Source organism: Somniosus microcephalus, chromosome 3, assembly GCF_052327205.1.
Source record: "Somniosus microcephalus isolate GS21.2 chromosome 3, FLI_Smic_1.0, whole genome shotgun sequence".
Lineage (NCBI taxonomy): Eukaryota > Metazoa > Chordata > Chondrichthyes > Squaliformes > Somniosidae > Somniosus > Somniosus microcephalus.
In genome coordinates, this window is record NC_140989.1 from 287,220,349 (window position 1) to 287,238,968 (window position 18,620).

The window sequence follows — 18,620 nt, forward strand, 5'->3', positions numbered from 1 at the left end:
TAAAGACTGATACAAAATATTCATTCAGTGTTTTTGCCATCTCCATATTTCCCACCATTAATTTCCCGGTCTCATCCTCTAAGGGACCAACATTTACTTTAGCCACCCTTTTTCTTTTTATATAAGTATAAAAATTCTTACTATCTGTTTTTATATTTTTTGCTAATTTAATTTCATAATCTATCTTCCCTTTCTTAATCAATCTTTTTGTTACTTTTTGCTGTCTTTTAAAGTTTTCCCAATCCTCTATCCTCCCACTAGATTTGGCTACCTTATATGCCCTTGTTTTTAGTCGAATACTATCCTTAATTTCTTTACTTAGCCACAGATGGCTGTCTTTTCTTTTACACCCTTTTCTTCTCAGTGGAATATATATTTTTTGGAAGTTGTAAAATAACTCCTTAAATGTACACCACTGATCATGTATCGTCTTACCCTTTAATCTATTTTCCCAATCCACTCTACTCAATTCCGCTCTCATACCTTCATAGTCTCCTTTATTCAAGCTTAGCACGCTTGTTTGAGATCCAACGTTCTCACCCTCTAATTGAATATGGAATTCAACCATGTTATGGTCACTCCAAGGGGATCCTTTACTAGGACATTTTTAATTAACCCTGTCTCGTTACACAGGACCAGATCTAAGGTTGCTTGCCCCCTGGTCGGTTCAGTTACATACTGCTCAAGAAACCCATCCCTAATACACTCAATGAACTCATCCTCAAGGCAGCCCTGCCCAATTTGATTTGTCCAATTAATATGATAGTTAAAATCCCCCATAATTATAGATGTTCCCTTATTACAAGCCTCAACTATTTCCTGATTGATACTCTGTCCAACAGAGTTGCAATTGTTCGGAGGCCTATAGACTACGCCCACTAGTGTTTTTTTCCCCTTATTATTCCTTACCTCCACCCAAACTGTTTCATTATCCTGATCTTTTGACCCAATATCATTTCTCTGTATTACAGTGATTCCTTCCTTTATTAACATAGCCATCCCACCTCCCCTTCCTTCCTGCCTGTCCTTCCTGATCGTTAAATAACCTGGTATGTTTAATTCCCAGGCATTGTCACCCTGCAGCCATGTTTCTGTAATGGCCACAAGATCATACCCATATGTAGTTATTTGTGCCATTAACTCGTCTATTTTGTTACGAATACTACGTGCATTCAGATAGAGAACTTTCAAATATGTTTTGTGACACTTAGTTCCTGCTTTTGCCCTTTTTATTACTTTACCTTTTACTCCATACCTTCTGCCCCTTCCTGACACACTCTGGTTTTTAATTTCCCCACTGCTACCTAAGTCTATGACCTTCTCTGTTGTCATTTTTATTATTTGCTCTCTAGGAACCTCCCCCCCACTAGTTAGTTTAAAGCCCTCTCTACAGCCCTAGTTATATGATCTGCCAGGACTCTAGTCCCAGCACTGGCCAAGTGAAGCCCGTCCCAATGGAACAGCTCCCTCCTGCCCCAGTACTGGTGCCAGTGGCCCAGGAAGCAAAACCCATTTCTCCCACACCAGTCTTTGAGCCACGCATTTAACTCTCTAATTTTATTTGTCCTAGCCAAATTCGCTCGTGGCTCAGGTAATAATCCAGAGATTATTACCCTTGAGGTTCTGTTTTTTAATTTGACCCCTAGCTGCTCATACTCCTTTAACAGAACCGGCTTCCTAGTCCTATCTACGTCGTTTCTACCAACATGGACCACTACAACTGGATCCACCCCCTCCCACTGCAAGTTTCTTTCCAGCCCAGAGGAGATGTCCTTAACGCTGGCACCGGGTAGGCAACACAGCCTTCGGGACTCTCGCTCTCGGCTGCAGAGAACTCTATCTATCCCCCTAATAATACTATCCCCTACCACTACAACATTTCTATTTACTCCCCCCTCTTGAATGGCCCCCTGTTCCACGGTGCTGTGGCCAGGTTGCTCATCCTCCCTGCAGTCCCTGCTCCTGTCCCCACAGGGAGTAAGAACCTCGAACCTGTTGGTCAAGAGCAAGGGCTGCGGCTCCTCCAGCTCTACCTCCTGGATCCCCGTACCTGCCTCACTCATAGTCACACTGTCCTGTCCCTGACCATGGGCTACATCTGAATTACTTAACTTCATAGGTGTGACCACCTCCTGGTACACAGAGTCCAGGTACTTCTCCCCCTCCCTGATGTGTCGCAGTGTCTGAAGCTCAGACTCCAGCTCATCAACACGGAGCTGGAGTTCCTGTAGCAGCAGACACTTGTCACAGACGTAATCACCGTGAGCCTCAATGGGGTTCACCGGCTCCCACATCTCGCAACAGTAACACATCACCTGCTCCATTCTATTTAATTAATTAAATTTTTTATTGTTAGTTATGGACACCCTCTGCCCGATTTTAGATGCTAGTATCCCCTTTAATTAATTGGATTTAAATTAAATCAATCCCTCTAGTTACACCAGTTAAATGGTTTACCAACAGTCACTCTGCACCAGAAAGGCCTTGGTACACCACAGCAACCTTAAAAACTATAAACCACAGACTTAAAGTTTTAAAACGAGAGAAATACTCCAACCAATCACCTACCTGTTTTGTGGTGACGTCACACCTTGAATACTTTTTACCTCTCTCCTTGCCTGAGATTGGAGATTGGTGAGGCCTACCTGAGCCTCTGGGGCCTCTTGTAGTCGCTCTGCCGCGCTGCTCCGCCTCCACCCACTGCCGATGCCGCACTGAGGCCTACCTGAGCCTCTGGGGCCTCTTGTAGTCGCTCTGCCACGCTGCTCCACCTCCACCCGCTGCCGATGCCGCACTGAGGCCTACCTGAGCCTCTGGGGCCTCTTGTAGTCGCTCTGCCACGCTGCTCCATATCCTCTCCATCACAAAGATCCCTTACTTCACCCTCCATAACATTGCTCATCTCTGCCCCTACCTCAGCCCATCAGCTACCTAAGCTCTCATCCATACCTTTGTCATCTCCAGACTCCACTATTCCAATGCTCTCTTGGCTGCCAATACTCCAGCCTCCATAAACATCAGCTCATCCAAAACTCTGCTGCCCATATCTTAACTTGCACCATCCCACTCATCCATCACTTGTGCTTGCTGACCTACATTGGCTCCCAGTCCTTTAATGCCTCCAATTTAAAATTCTGATCCTCGTGTTCAAATCTCTTCATGCCTTGCCCCTCCCTATCTCTGTAACCTCCTCTAGCCATACAACCCTCCGAGACCTGTTTTCTTCCAACTCTAGCCTTTTGTGCTACCTCCACTCCATTTGCCCCAGAATTAGGAGCTGTACTTTTACCTGCCTAGGCAGATGCAATATAACATGGATAAATGCGAGGTTATCCACTTTGGTGGCAAAAACAGGAAGGCAGATTATTATCTGAATGGCAATAGATTGGGAGAAGGGGAAGTGCAACGAGACCTGGGCGTCCTTGTGCACCAGTCGCTGAAGGTAAGCATGCAGATGCAGCAGGCAGTTAAGAAGGCAAATGGTATGTTGGCCTTCATAGCGAGAGGGTTTGAATACAGGAACAAGGATGTCTTGCTGCAGTTGTACAGGGCCTTGGTGAGACCACATCTTGAGTATTGTGTGCAGTTTTGGTCGCCTTATCTGAGGAAGGATGTTCTTGCCATGGAGGGAGTTCAGCGAAGATTCACCAGGCTGATACCTGGGATGGCAGAAGTGACGTATGAGGAAAGATTGGGTCGATTGGGCTTATACTCGCTGGAGTTTAGAAGAATGAGAGGGGATCTCATTGAAACTTATAAAATTCTGACAGGACTAGACAGACTAGATGCAGGAAGGATGTTCCCGATGGTCGGGGAGTCCAGAACCAGGGGTCACAGTCTAAGGATAAGGAGTAAGCCATTTAGGACAGAAATGAGAAGGAATTTCTTCACCCAGAGAGTGGTGAACCTGTGGAATTCTCTATCACAGAAGGCAGTAGAGGCCAATTCATTAAATATATTCAAGAAGGAGTTGGATATATTTCTTAAGGCTAAAGGGATCAAGGGATATGGGGAGAAAGCAGGGACCGGGTACTGAAATTGGATGATCAGCCATGATTGCATTGAATGGCGGAGCAGGCTCGAGGGGCCGAATGGCCTACTCCTGCTCCTATCTTCTATGTTTCTATGTCTCCTCTCAATTTTCTTTCTTCAATGAAAAAGCTCTATTCTGAGATTATCTTTTAATGATGTAGAGATCTTTTTCTCACAAAATGAACATTGTCGCTCTTCACTGAACGCTCCAGTGCATCAATGAGTTTTTGATGGTAGAGTGGGAGATTTCAGAATTGTGGGAGGATAATTTCAGGGAACCACTTCATTTTTTCCTCATGATTCACTGGTGCGAGTCACAATTAGGACCTTTTGCTTGCCCCTCTACCCATTGTTAGCTGGGAGGCTTCTCCTTCTTTCTTTTTACTATTTTTGTACAGATGGTTCTTGAACAACGTGAAGGTTTCCATGACCAGAGCAAAGAGGATAGTTATGTGCAACCTCCTCAGAGATTACCTTACATAGAATGTACAGCACAGAAACAGGCCATTCGGCCCAACCAGTCCATGCCGGCGTTTATGCTCCACTCAAGCCTAATAAACACTTAAACATTTTGTAATCTTTTGCAGCAGTAACATTTGTAGCTTTTTTTGAATCAAGGGTACCACATCAGGAAGAAATATTTCATTGTATATATGTCATACAATGTGTTGTGATACTTATATTTCACTGAAACAATACTGTTTCAAGTTTAACATTGCTCTCTCTTTTTACAGACCACTTTGCTCCATCTCTTCAGTACCAACTGACAGTATATCCAATTTTCTCTGAAGGGGAAGGGCAGCCAATCAACTTTTATATGAGAGGTATTATTTAAAAAGACTCCTGCTTTCTAATGCAGAATGTTTAATTGGTATTAGATACTTGCAGGGGAGGCAAAGATGATGGTCTAATACATGAGTACTCAAATACATTGTGCTACAGAAAGATTGGATAGGAATTTACACCTGTGATTTCTTTGATGTCAGTCAAGTGTCAAACAGAAGTCAATAGGGCAGATAACAGGCATATCCTCAGGTCTTAGCTAATGCTGCTATTGAGTTATTTGGTAGGGCAAGCACAATATAAACCCAGGAGGGCCTGACTTTCACTTCCTCTCCCATTCCCCATCACTCTCTTCGATCTCTTTCACCTTCAAAATCTTCATTCAGCCTGCGCTGCCACAGAAACATAACTGTTAAACCATATAACCTAACCTTCATTTCAATTACAGCACTTGGTACATATGCAGTATCACAAATTACATCCTGAGGGAGATGTGCATTCCTTTGGATGCTCTTATTCCAGATTAATTCTCTGTTGACATGATATTTTGGCCTGTCAGCCTCTCAGCTGATTCTTTCGTTACCTCATTCACTTTAGGACACAGTTTCGGAGGGTACCTAAGCTACTTCGACACAATGTGAGACCAGTTCTCGCAGTGGAGGTCTTATACAGGTAATTGCAACCTGTAGGTAAAAGTTCCAGGATTCAATAAGGCTGGTGGCTGGGAGACCTTTTATTTAACCATGATTGTTTGGAAAATTTTCCAGAATCTTTCCTCAGGAGAATAAATGGGCAAGATAGAGCAGGTTATGGAAAGAGTGTTTCAATCCCCCTGCCCCCACCCACTTCCCCATCACACATATCTATCTCTTTCACTCTTGTACTTTCCATTAATGGGCTGAATATTTGTTTCTTCCGATCTTTCATATTTGAGCTAAAATTGTGATGCCTAAAACCAATACCGATTCTCAGTACTTTGTCTTGATTAGCATTGCAAATCAACAATAGATTTCAGATGCAAATTTGCTGAATCCAGTGTTCTGATAAACAAAATGACATAATGCACCTAAATCCAAATTGCCCAAGACTGAAAGGGTGTCTTAATTAAAAACTGACTCTGATTCAGGAACTGCAGTTAAGCAATCTCACAGAATTTACTGTACACTAGAAAGCATGGTTATCACCTCCTTCTCTCATTTCCACTCTGCAGTGTCCAATTTGCATCTAGTACGGTGATTTTTCTCTGGCTTATCCATTGTGCAGGGACAGGCTGATTAAACCTGGAGTTTTAATAAAATAATTAGGTAGAGCTGTGCCCCTAGAAGCACTTGTATATAAATATGTGGTATTGGAGGCAACAAGTCCAAGGATTTAAAAATGAATCTGAAGATTAATTTAATCCCAAATGAGGTATTAGTCATATCCTGGCTCCAGGCACTCACAATTGCTTTGATGTTAGCAGAAACCAAAGTATTGTACAAATATATTGGAAACAGGGCAGAGGTTTAAATGCTGAGGAATCTGGATCATTAGCAAAACTGATAAGACCACATTATCTTTAACAATTAAAAATTAAGGTAATGCATTAAAATGCTTGTTTTTTTTAAAGAAGAACAGGTGCTGGAGTATTCCAGTAATCAGATGTCTCTCAATATCGTGATTTAATGCTAGGAACCTGGCTTGTCCAGAATCATCTAACAAAGTACCATTCATTGTTTGCACATTCTCCCCGTGTTTGCGTGGGTTTCCTCCGGGTGCTCCGGTTTCCTCCCACAGTCCAAAGATGTGCGGGTTAGGTTGATTGGCTATGATAAATTGACCCTTAGTGTTAGGGGGATTAAATACGTGGGGTTATGGGGATAGGGTGGGATATGTGTTGGTGTCGGGGTTACGGGGATCGGGTGGGATATGTGTCGGTGCAGGCTCGATGGGCCGAAATGGCCTCTATCTGCACTGTGGGGTTTCTGTGATTCTGTGATTCTGTGATTAGCAATCCTCAAGCAGGAAACAACATAGATTTTCATTTGAGGCTTCTGCAGTGTTGCTGAGGAACAGCTTTTTAACTTCTAAAGCCACAGAGTGGGGATGGACTCAAGCTGACCATCTGATCATTTCAATTACATATTTTCACTTGAACTGTCATTTCAGACTCAAACGGAGACAGCTAGAGAACAAAAGTTGTGGATTTCCGATGCAGGGAGATAAATCAGAGGGGAAAGTCACGCCTGCACATTCTCCAGCACCACTTGGCAGCTGGCTACAGGGGCATTGGGAAGTTATTGTCCATGTCCAGGGATTATCAGATGCCTGGCTTGCTTGAACCATCTCAGATTAATGGGTACAAATTTGAGCTTAAAAATGGTATGGTAGTGGGATCAAAATTACGAGTGGAATGGAATAGCTGACTTGTTAACCTGTTCCAATATTTAGGCGGACCTTGATTTATGGGGGCAGAGCATGTGCCAGAAACATGTTAATTTACATGGTCTCCAACTCTCATTTTCTCACCTACCCATCATGAGGTGGTTCAAATAACTACAGCTCAGACTTTCTGCCCACCTGCCTTTTATCTCTTTTGGGTGTTAAAAAAATACCTTTTATTGATTGATTTAATTCTCAAATCTCCTTTTCCCAATAGTTGGCCAATCTAGATGATGCACGTCATTGCGACGGGTCCACCTGTTGGGTGTCAATCACCTTAAACAGACACCTGACAAGAACCTATAATTAACTCATTTTAATTATGAAACAAAAGTCAGACATGATAGCTGGCTGGTGACCAGATACACTCAACTCTGAGCCACTTGGATTTGAGAGAGCAAAGGTTGGAAGAGGGTAGGGTGCTGAGAGATACAAGAAAGTGGTAGAGGATGGCCATGTCTATGATCAAGACCATGGGAGTAGAGAGGCCAGTAAGATGGCAAGGTTGAGAGGAGTGGCCGTGAATTTAGATAGGACAGGGAGAGGTTTAGGGAGAACAGGTGGGTAGTGAAATCAGAGGAGAGAGGGCAGGGTGAATTGAAATGAAACATTTTGATGCAATAGGAAGTGAGATTTTTCCATTTCTCACCTCAGTCATCCTGATTACCAATTTAAGAAGAAACATATAGTGCCTTTCATGTCCTCAAAATGCTTCACAGCCATTGAATTACTTTTGAAACATTGTCAGCATTACCTGATCTTGGAATTGTGTAGTGCTGACACTGGATGCCTGTAATAACACCAATATCCTTCATCTTAATGAATACAAAAATTCAGCAAAAGTATATCTAGGTTTCACTGCTTTACATTTATAGAATACAATAAATGTTTAGCAGTGTGCTACAGGGATTTAAAGATTTCCTTATAAGCATGGAACATGGCGAGGAAAGGAAGAGTAAAGCTTGAGTACTTTACGAAGGTCATCTAAACCCTTTAAGTTACAGCATTGGAATGTGCTAGTGTGCACTTTTATATATGTAAAAATGTCAATTCGCACCCTGGGTCATATTTCTCAATGTTATTTACTAATATGGTTAAGGAAGCGATTAGGACATAGAAGTAGGCAATAGAGGGAGTGAGAGTCAGCAGAAGCCTGAAGATAATAGAATGGGACCAGATTGTCCCATCACTACATTGTAACTATAGCAATATGATTCATCCTATGGTATTATATTCCTCTGTGTGAGAAATCCTATAATACTGTGTGGCCGCATGACTCATGGAGTGGTATTGAACAGTTTTGTACGGCGTGCTGCTGATTTTTTTTAAAATGTCTTACGCATATTGAAGTGTATGTCGCCATAATGTGTATTGCATTCAAATGACAATATGGGTCCTTTCCAAAAAGATCGTTGTCCAATTTTTCTCCTGAAGCCATTGACTTGTGCTGGGTTCCACAGATCTCAGGAACCTTCTGGTACCTCGCCCAAGTAACCATTCTTCATTTGTGAGACCTACAGTAAGTGTGAGCAGGCTATTTGACTGCAAGAGGCACCACAGCAGAGCTTGATCATATCCTCATACAACATCCACACACGCATCCAGCAAACTGGAGAAGGGACAACAGCTGAGCTAGCCCTCCATAAATTAGAGATGTTGATGTCAATTGGAGCACTCCCACTGCCACCTCAGCTGATTAGCTACCTCAGCACAAGCCAGAGATTGAACCAGGAACCATTCTGGCCTGTAGAGGTCAATACTACAGTTACCCACCAAACCATCGGGGCAAAATTTATATTGATTTTATTAAATAATCATTGTTAAGTCTGTGTGTTATAATGAGAATTATTACACAGACCACAAGAGTAAACTTTAACAGGTCTTTACTGGTTGAAGGTCAGGGCGGAACTGCCCAATAAATCATTACACAGCACTTATATACCGGTGTGGTCACCACCGGTATTACAGTATACAGCAGCCAAGATAAAGTAGTGCCACTCTTAAAATAGTTCTCTTAAAGGTGGAACGGTTACATACACCACAATCACCATCTGCCTTATTAATGACTCTGAGACACTACTGGACTCTCAGGCACCTTTTTGAACTATATTAAAGAATGACATCCCAAATGTTGTTTTTCTTTTAGGAGAGGTGGCGAGGGCCAACAGTGATGGAATGCAGAACATTATTCTACCACTTGTATTTTTATCAACGGTTTTATTGATTGGAACCTTTTTAATATCTAAGCAAAGGTACGTTATAAAACTGTTAGATATGGAAATGTTTAAAAAAAAGTCTTCAAATTCACTTACAATAAACAGTCCATTCAGGCTGAAATTGTTGCTTTTCTGATATTGATTTAAAGAGGAATTCAAAGACTATCTGAGCCAATAAACTGCCACGTTCTTTGATTCTTCAGATTGTGAACCTGAAATGGAATGCAGCTATCACAAAGAAAAAATGGATTTTGAGATTTTTGATGGTTTGCAGCAGCTGAAATGGAATTATTTTTTTAAATGTAACTCAAGAATAACTCAGGTTTTACATAGATATTGTGAGGTTCATGACAGGAGTCACTATTTTGCATTTAGGATTTACATTTCACTGTTGTATGAGAACCTTAACAACAAGGAATGCAGCAGTTCAAGGAAAAACCTGACTACCACCTTCTCAGGGCAAGCAAGGGTAGGCAATAAATGTGGTGTCTTCCTAGTGTTGCCCACATCCTGAGAATATATAATGAACATAACTTCCGGGCAAATAGTAGAAGATTACCACTCAAATATTTATTAACAGTTTGTAATTTCACTATAGCAGGAGTGTCACCAATTTGTCACTGTAATGAGAATTTTACGTTATTTGGGTTCACTATATCAATTGCTTCATCTTTTGAACTGAACTATGATAATTATAGTAAAACAAAAAAAAATACTTTTCAGCAGTTGCATTATATAGTAGATGCAATAGTTTTTAATGATTACAGAAAGCAAGATAATTTATTACCAGCCATGTACAGAACATATAACAAGGTCAAACTTGAAACATTGACAACTGTTATTGCAAAGAAAGCTATCATTCAGTTACACGCAATGCTTCCTGTTCTAAAGGTCAGTATTTTGGTTTTAATTTAATAATAACCGAGAAGAAACAAGATAATCTTATTTGCAGAATTAGGAGGACTAGTATGTAATGACATAATATCAGTTTACCTACACAGAGTACAGAAATCAATAGCATCAATGAAACTGGTTATTCAAATATTTTTTCTACTTATGTATGATATCTGTAGTGAAGGCAATAAAATCAGAGCAAAATAATATACAGCCACACCATATTGTGTATGTCCTTCAGGATCCCATTGAATGCATATAAACAGGTGAATAGTTTGCTGTTTATTGAAATGAAAGCTGTAATTAAAATAATTTGACATTTCCTTTCTTCATCTCAAAGTCAGAATACCATTTATACTCTTTGCATCATTCATGTCATTCTCACCATTCCAGCTGTTGTTATCTGCTCTGATAGATTGTTTGATTTAAACAAAGTTATATCACATATATGGTAATTCCAGTGGTGGATCATTTCATTGAATCCTTTCCAGTAGAGTTTTTCTGCAAAATCCTATCTTCATCCTAATTGTTGAAAGTTCTCATTTACAATATGGAGGCTTAAGCATAATATATTTGTCACCCAGTAATTTTGCTTTGTTCTTTAAACAATCTCTATTATCATTACAGTGTTTTTTATTACTTCCAGTAGCGTAAAATTATTTCCGCTATTAACGTAGTGGATTATGAGCTATCCTCAGTTTTTCTCGCTTTTCTCAGTTTCTCCCTCTAGCTGTGGCTAAATGTCAGGCCCTCTTTGTCTTTGCGTTTTCTGTTCCTTTGCTCTTGCTGCTGTATTTGTTTCTTTTCTCATTTTCTCACCTACCCATCATGAGGTGGTTCAAATAGCTACAGCTTGGGCTTTTGCTAGATTTTATAAAGCACACTTCCACAACTGTGGATAGCCTCTAATATGTAGCAGTACTTGTTATCTATAGATCATTCCAACATCTTGCTTTCAGCATAATATGTTGAACAACATATGTGAATATTTTTCCAAAAGATAAGCTAACAATTGGTATAGCACACATCACTGAAGGCCCACTGAGTTGTACTACACAACAAGAACATAACATTATAGGTGTGCTTGCTCATTTATTGGACGAATTGAATCAGTTGTAGTTGCCACATAAAGAGAGACTCCAGTTCATTACTTCTGCTTAGACTGTTATGTTAAAAGTTTTAAGGTCTTGTATCTGAGGTGTGATGAATTAATAGCTAACATTCTTTGCAATTAGAATAAGAAATCTGGTCTGGAAAGAAGTCCCTAATCCTAACAAGTGCTCCTGGGCTCAAGGAATTGATTTTAAAAAGGTGGGTTTTTATTTTTTTATTTTGTATTCCTTCCATTTTTATGTAAACATAATAAATAATGAACACATGAGACTGATTACAGAGATTAATGGTTACCTGCAAGTTATTAAATGGAGATTAATGGATACTTGAGAGTGATTATGTAGAGATTAATAAGCATTTATTACACTGAGAATAATGGCTAACCGGGAATAATTACACAGAGAAAATTGGTTTGTGGTGATTGTGCAGAGATTAATGTGTACCTGGGGTTGATTGAGATGCAATAATTTAATTGATGAGTTAAGACAGTTTAGATGTAGAATAACCAATACCTGGAATTGATTAAAAGACAGCAGTCTAATCAAGGGTATTGGACTAAATAAACGGTGTAAACATTTTTTTATTGTTGAATATAACCTCTTCTGTCATAAAAAATCTCTGAAATTGAGACAACATTCTTGCACTCTTGAGCAATTATGTTCAGTTTGTAATTTTCTTTTCAAATGATAATCAATTGAAACCACAAATATTGTTCACCATTGAGTGAGTGTAGGGTATTTGTCTTTGAAACTAGTCAGTAAGTGAATTGTAATTAAGTGTCAAATGGTTGGAATTAAATAAAGTGCCTCCTTTTCAATCACCACCCAGTTTGATCCTTATCAAAGTGAAAGAAAGAGTTATTGGAGAAAGGACTATGCTTCCATTTGATCTGATTGCTTAGCATCTCCCTAAGTCAGCATTCCCCCGCCATCAGCCCCCCCTGCAAGACACTGTCCAACAGTTGACTTCAGAATACCACATAGTGGTTCCACTCCTTAACCTCTGGATCTTGAGCCTGTCATTGCTGCCAGGCTTTCAACTCTCCAATCTAGTAGAGACTAACCACAGATCATTCACTTGAAACTCAAAAGATTCACCAGAAAGAGGTAACTGCTCTGTCCCTTTTTCTTTAAGATTAATTATACAGATTGAAAACTGTTGACCCATAAACTATATTAGTCTAAAGACTACTTTGTCGCAGGCTGTTGAGATAATTGCACTAAAGTTGCTTTTATGTTGATGGTATGACACTGAAGAGGGGCATTCAAGTGGAGATTCCCAACTACTCCCTCTCTCATGAGTGGTACTGTCCCTGTTTGTTTGTCAGCTTTTGGGTACACTGGGGTGCCAGTAGGAGGGAAGTCTGTGCTTTGTAGCTACTTCTGATGGTAGCTCTCAGGACCTACATAAAGTTAAACACGATCAGAGCAGGCAATTCCCTCTTTTGCAATGACAATGTGCTGTTAGAATTAGGAACTCTGCTTACTTTCCACCATGGCACATTATCAATGTAAAATCACCAATAAAAGTAATTTCTAAATGAGATACCCTTCCTAGCTGTACTAGAACCATATATTTTAGCTGCTCTGTTCAGTTATAGAATAGCTTCGAAATTTATTTTGGTTTTCTTTTTAATTATCATTCTGGTGCAAATCAATGTATGAACAGTGACTGATGGTGAAAGATTAATAAAACATGACTGGTAATATCAGATATACTATCCCAATGGAGCACAATTCATAAAAACGACACTATTAATGGCTATTGGCCTACTACTGCTAGAACCAGAAATATTTACTGTGGACATCAGCAGCAACAAGGATATATCTCTAGCCTCAATTTGTAAAGGATCCTAAGGCTATTACAAATGTCTTTCTTATTGCAGTCTGGTACTATTGCGAACCTGTTTGGGAAACACCACCACGGCATGATGCCTATTGTCCCACTCCTTGTTGAACCAGAAATATTTGCAGTGGCCATCATAGAAGAGATTACACAATTTAAAGAAGACAAAGGCGTAATTGCTATGGATTCTGTAGATGAAATAATTTCTGAGCTACATCCAGACACATCTAGTGTTCACGCTCTTTCTGAAAGTGATGATTCACATGATAAAATGGAAGATGATGTGGAAACCACTTATGCACAGAACACAAGGCAGTCGAACATTGAATATTCTAAGATTGTGATCGGTGTAGAAGTAGATCCCCTCTCCAAAAAGCAGAAGTGCATGAGCAGCTATTCAGATGAGGGCATGTATTCAGGCAATGAGACTGATACTTCAGGTAATGAGGCTAGCAATCTATGGGAATTTGAAAACCAGACTCTCATTCAGCTAACGCACACTGATGAAACCAAATTGCATTCTGTTAATTCTTCAGAGGGCTTCTCTGAACCTCAGGATGAAGAAAGCAAAGTCCTTTTTAATGGAAATGACCAAGAACTGGATTTTTGCTACTTAGGACAGACTTCATTTGAGAACAATACAAGCAGTGACACAACAGAACACAATGCCCAAGAGCTGCCATTTCTGGAAAATTATTTGTCTGTGGAGTTTCAGGATCCATCTGAAATTTATTCAATATCTTACCTGGATTCATTGCTGAAATTCAGCCTTAATGGAGGTCATTCTCCTCAGATGGCTATCAGGTCATATATCCCTCAGTTTCATACAAAAACTTGTAAGCACTCAAAAACAAACAATACAGAAGACCAAATATCATCTAGCCGTCTTAAAGGTTTGCCTGCAATTGACTAAAGTTTTTGTCTTTGTAAGCAATCTATTGTATACCTTGTTTTGTGTTCTCTCTTTAAATCCATTCCAAAGCAAGGATGTGTGTGTACCTGAAGTGCTGACCTATCCATGTGTACTGAACACTTCATACTTGCATTCTTTTTAATTTGTGAAGCTAGAAAGAGTGGTAAGACACAGTGCAACATACTCATTAAAAGTCAGAGAAGGTGAAATAAATCATTTTAATCTTCCCCCTCTGTTTATTATTGAACATAAACGCTACCGACCGCTGGTCGGTAAGTAGGGTGAAGCGTTTGCCGGCTAGGTAGTGGCGCCAGTGGCGCACTGCCTCCACGATGGCTTGGGCCTCCTTTTCTACGGAGGAGTGTCTGATCTCGGGCCCTTGGAGGGTCCTCGAGAAGAAAGCTACGGGCCGCCCCGCCTGGTTGAGGGTGGCCGCCAAGGCAATGACAACATATGGAATATTTTTATTTTTCATTTTTCTCCCCCATCTTGCTTGCTTTTTCCTTCCTTATTCATTTCCTCCTGTTTATTAGTAAATCACTGTCGCAGGAACTGGAGTTCTTGCTAAATTCCAAGCGCAATATGGACTGGTCTAGCATTTTTGCTGCAGCTGGTTTATTAGAAACTTTCAACAGACCACTGACCAAGGGTGTGATCTGCTAGAGATCGGTAACACATTGGGAAGACTCGTTAAATTGTCCTTTGCAATCCAGAATAAGCAACAATCTAAGTTCCCAATGAATAGGGAAGAACTATTGCTGGGTTTGTGATTGGTAAAGTGATATCAGCCACCAGTGGTATGTTCTTTTCCTCTCCCCTCACTCAATAAAAACCACACCAGCATTACATGGATAAAAATACAAAAGTGATACAGAAAATATAAGAAATGAGCACTTATCCATTTAAATATCCATTGATTTATATTTTTATTGATGTGCTTTTTGTAAACAAAAATACATATTTTACCATATAAAGCAAACATTTACATAATAGCTATATGTTTTTAGAAGCATTAAGAATACAAATGAGGGAACATTTATGTGGTAAAGTGTTTATTTCCTGTTTTCTTTCCACTTTAAGTGAGACAATTGTAGTTGTTGAAACTCATAATATGGCTCCACTGAAATAAAATGCTCTCAGGTACATTATTTGGAAATGTAAAAGTGTCTCTTATAATCATGGGCTGGATTGTATAACAGTTTGTAATGTGTTTTTTTTTATCATGCAGTGTATAACAGGTTTGCTTTGTGCATGAAGTGTTATTTGTAATCCTTTTTAACATTTTGTGTATATTTGTGTTTTATAACCTGTTTGATCTGTAAAAGCACAGAACAGAATTTTATAATCAATGTTAGCATTTTATTCATCCATATGATATGTGCCATTGGCTGAATATTATAGGCAAGTTGTCTTCATCAAAAATGTTGATTTTTGTTTGGGAGAAGGAGAACAGTGCTTCACTTTTATCTTGCAGATGCCAGAGACAGTGACATTATGATCCAGTGTAAAATAATTCATGTGAGAGTGTTGTGTATTTGTGAACAAACCAATTTTTCCCCCAAAGTCTGTTTTAATGAATACCGTTCCCTTTTAATCTCCATCTTGCTATGCTTCAAAACCCCAACTGGTAGTTCAATGCCAGAGTTTCATGGAGGAATGGCCATATAACCTGCAAGTAGTTTAAGGACTCAAGAGTCCTCTTCCCTTCCATACTAATGAATTATCATTTTCAATACAAAATTGTATAAGATGGCAAAAATGCCATTGACCCTCCTGCTTGATTGTAAATAGGAAACTTTGAATCAAAAATGTGAAATAGTATTGTGGTGCCCTTGCTGTGCCACAACCAGGATGTCCTTTGTAACACCACTGGCCTGAGGCATTTGTGGTACCAAAAAGTAAATGGCACACTTTTTGTCAGTTTTCTTTTGGTCAGCTGGGTGTCTGACACAAAGGGAAACCTATCACCATGTTTAGAAACCTCCAAGTCAATCAACTTAAAAATCTATACCCAGCTCTAGAGCTACTGTTTATGATGGACAGAGTGCACACTCCATTCCCATTGGAACATATCCCACTTTCCCGAATCAAGAATTTAGGTGCAGGTTGGCAGAACCAGGGATTAGGGACCCCCAAGTGTGCAACAGTTATCAGAAGCTCCTCATAAGTGGCATGGTGAGCACGACAACTCACTGTAACACGCGAGTACCTTGTCACTATAATCCTAATCACAATGTGGATACATAGCATGACCCATTGAATGGTGGTGCAACCAGTTGGAGGTGTGGAGCTTTAGCAGCAGCTGCCTGACTCTCTGCAACCCAGTCACAATTAGCGTTGAACCCTGGATATATGAATATGTGTTCTTCCACCCAGCCTCTAAGGTAACCCCTTCCAGCAGCTGTTATTCCTAGTCTCAGATTTTACTTACTCCATGTCCTCATGTGAAGGGCTTTACCAAAGACACATGTAGTGCTGTGAGACTGACATGCCTTCCAAGGTTTCAGTGACAGGCTGGGGTAAGCTGGAGGCTGGAGCCATCCCTTCCGGCAGCCACGTCCCTTTTTGACCATGTCTACCTAACAGTTTGGTGGAAACGTGGCCTTATGCTGCAGGGCTAGGAGTCCTGAGCCAGGAAAGAGAACTGTTTTGGGCACAAATCATGTTTGCTGTCATTGAAGAAAAGTGAGAAAGACCAAAGTGCTCTTCACCCCTTCCCAGCATGATATGCTGTTGATTGTTTCTAAGCGGAACTTGGCATGCACCATGATACCCAGGTACTGAAATGAATTAACAATTGAAACAGTTGCCCTTGTATCTTCCAATCGATACCTTGAATTTCTCCTCATGATCTGTGATTCATGCTATACTTCAGTAGTTTTTGTGCTCATAGGATTTCCCTTGTGGATGGAGACTGCAACTGTACTCTGCAACACTGAGGGTATGCATTCCTCAAACTATTCTATTCAGCAGTCTTAGGAGGCCACCTCCATATGCGTTGGTGGTTCCTGGCACTGTTGTTTCCACCCCCCCACCCACCCCCTTTGCTTAGAGCAGCTTTTATAATTACACATGAAAACTGTCCACAGCAGTTATCCTATTGTGCAGAGTCCAATTCCTCCCATTGAATGGGTTCATTCGGGCCTTCATTCTGTACAGCACATTGCACCTGTTTACCCAACCTCCGTACACATGGGTCTTTATGATGGACTGTTATCGCCAGAGAATCTCATGGGGGAAAAACAAAAAAAAAGTGAAAACAAACTTGAGGCCAATTTAGGAAAAATTCTGGGGAAAATCCTCTCTGACAGCCTACATCAATCAAGCAAAATTCCAGGAGACTGCAATAATCCATAAAACTTTCTAATCCCAGCTAGCCTGCAATTTACCCTCTATAACTAGAAATGCTCTCCTCCCTCAGCAACCTGTCTATCTTCCTTTTAATGGGTTGTAGAGAATCCATACTCAACCCATGCTATAGTAATCTCTTTGAGTGGCCAGACTGATGCGTAAACAGGGTTACCGTTGATATTCCTCTGAAGTTATGGCAGCTAATCTGGAGAAGCTCCAAGGAGATTCCTGACGATAGTGGTCATTGTTTCACAATTAGTACAAATTACCTAATTAAATGTATTTTTACAAATTTTCCCTTTTCTCTCCTGGAAGGGGTCACTGCAAGAAAGTGATTAAGTATGGCTCATTTCCACCACCCCCCCCCCGCCCTACAACAGACTTTGGTTTCACAATTTTCTTGTATTATTGCATGCATAAAGAGTTAATGTTTACAAAATAAGTTTTTTTCCCCAAATATATCTGTGCCCTTTACAATGCTTGTAGCCAACTTGTACAAACACGTATTGAAGTTTGCAAAGAGTAAACATAACATTGTCATCAAATTATCTACCAAACAGCTCCTATTTGTTGCATCATGTGAAAGGAACCAAATCAACGCTAAAATGAATGCACATTTTAAATGTTAATTTTTCTTGGCTAAATGTTTGGAAAACTGACACAAATGATTTTTAAAGATTATTGGTTCAGCATGCCATTGTTCAGTTGTGATGATTGTAGTGTGCAGTACAGGAAACCAAGCCAAAAAAAGGTTTGAATTAATAAACAACACATATGTGTGTGTGTTCCAAAAATCTATTGTTTATCTTGTAGTGCAAGTAAAGTCCACTGGGCTGAAAGAGTTTCAGAGACATGGGGCTGGATTCTCCTCTGCGATCCCACTTGAAATTGGGATGGATTGCGGTGAAAAATGGGGCAATATCAGACAACCAGGCCTATCGCCTCCTTCCCGTCCCCAGCTCCATTTCCCAACTCCTGCATATAAATAATGGGGGGAGATGTGGTGTCCGGCTTCTCAACTGATTTTATTTCCCGATGCACTTCTCACCACC

The 18,620-nt window shown here is 40.3% G+C and overlaps 1 protein-coding gene across 4 annotated transcripts in view; it reads left to right on the forward strand.

Moving 5' to 3' along the window:
• The window catches only part of lepr (leptin receptor), a 249,473-nt gene extending 231,111 nt beyond the window's left edge, over positions 1-18,362 (forward strand). For all 4 annotated transcript variants that reach the window (XM_085982710.1, XM_085982712.1, XM_085982709.1 and 1 more), the window contains 4 exons: positions 4,767-4,856; positions 9,383-9,488; positions 11,582-11,657; positions 13,345-18,362. In XM_085982710.1, the coding sequence (XP_085838836.1) occupies positions 4,767-4,856; positions 9,383-9,488; positions 11,582-11,657; positions 13,345-14,217 (1,145 nt within the window). In that variant the 3' untranslated portion in view covers positions 14,218-18,362. The remainder of the gene's footprint in view (positions 1-4,766; positions 4,857-9,382; positions 9,489-11,581; positions 11,658-13,344) is intronic.
• The last annotated feature ends 258 nt before the right edge of the window (positions 18,363-18,620 follow it).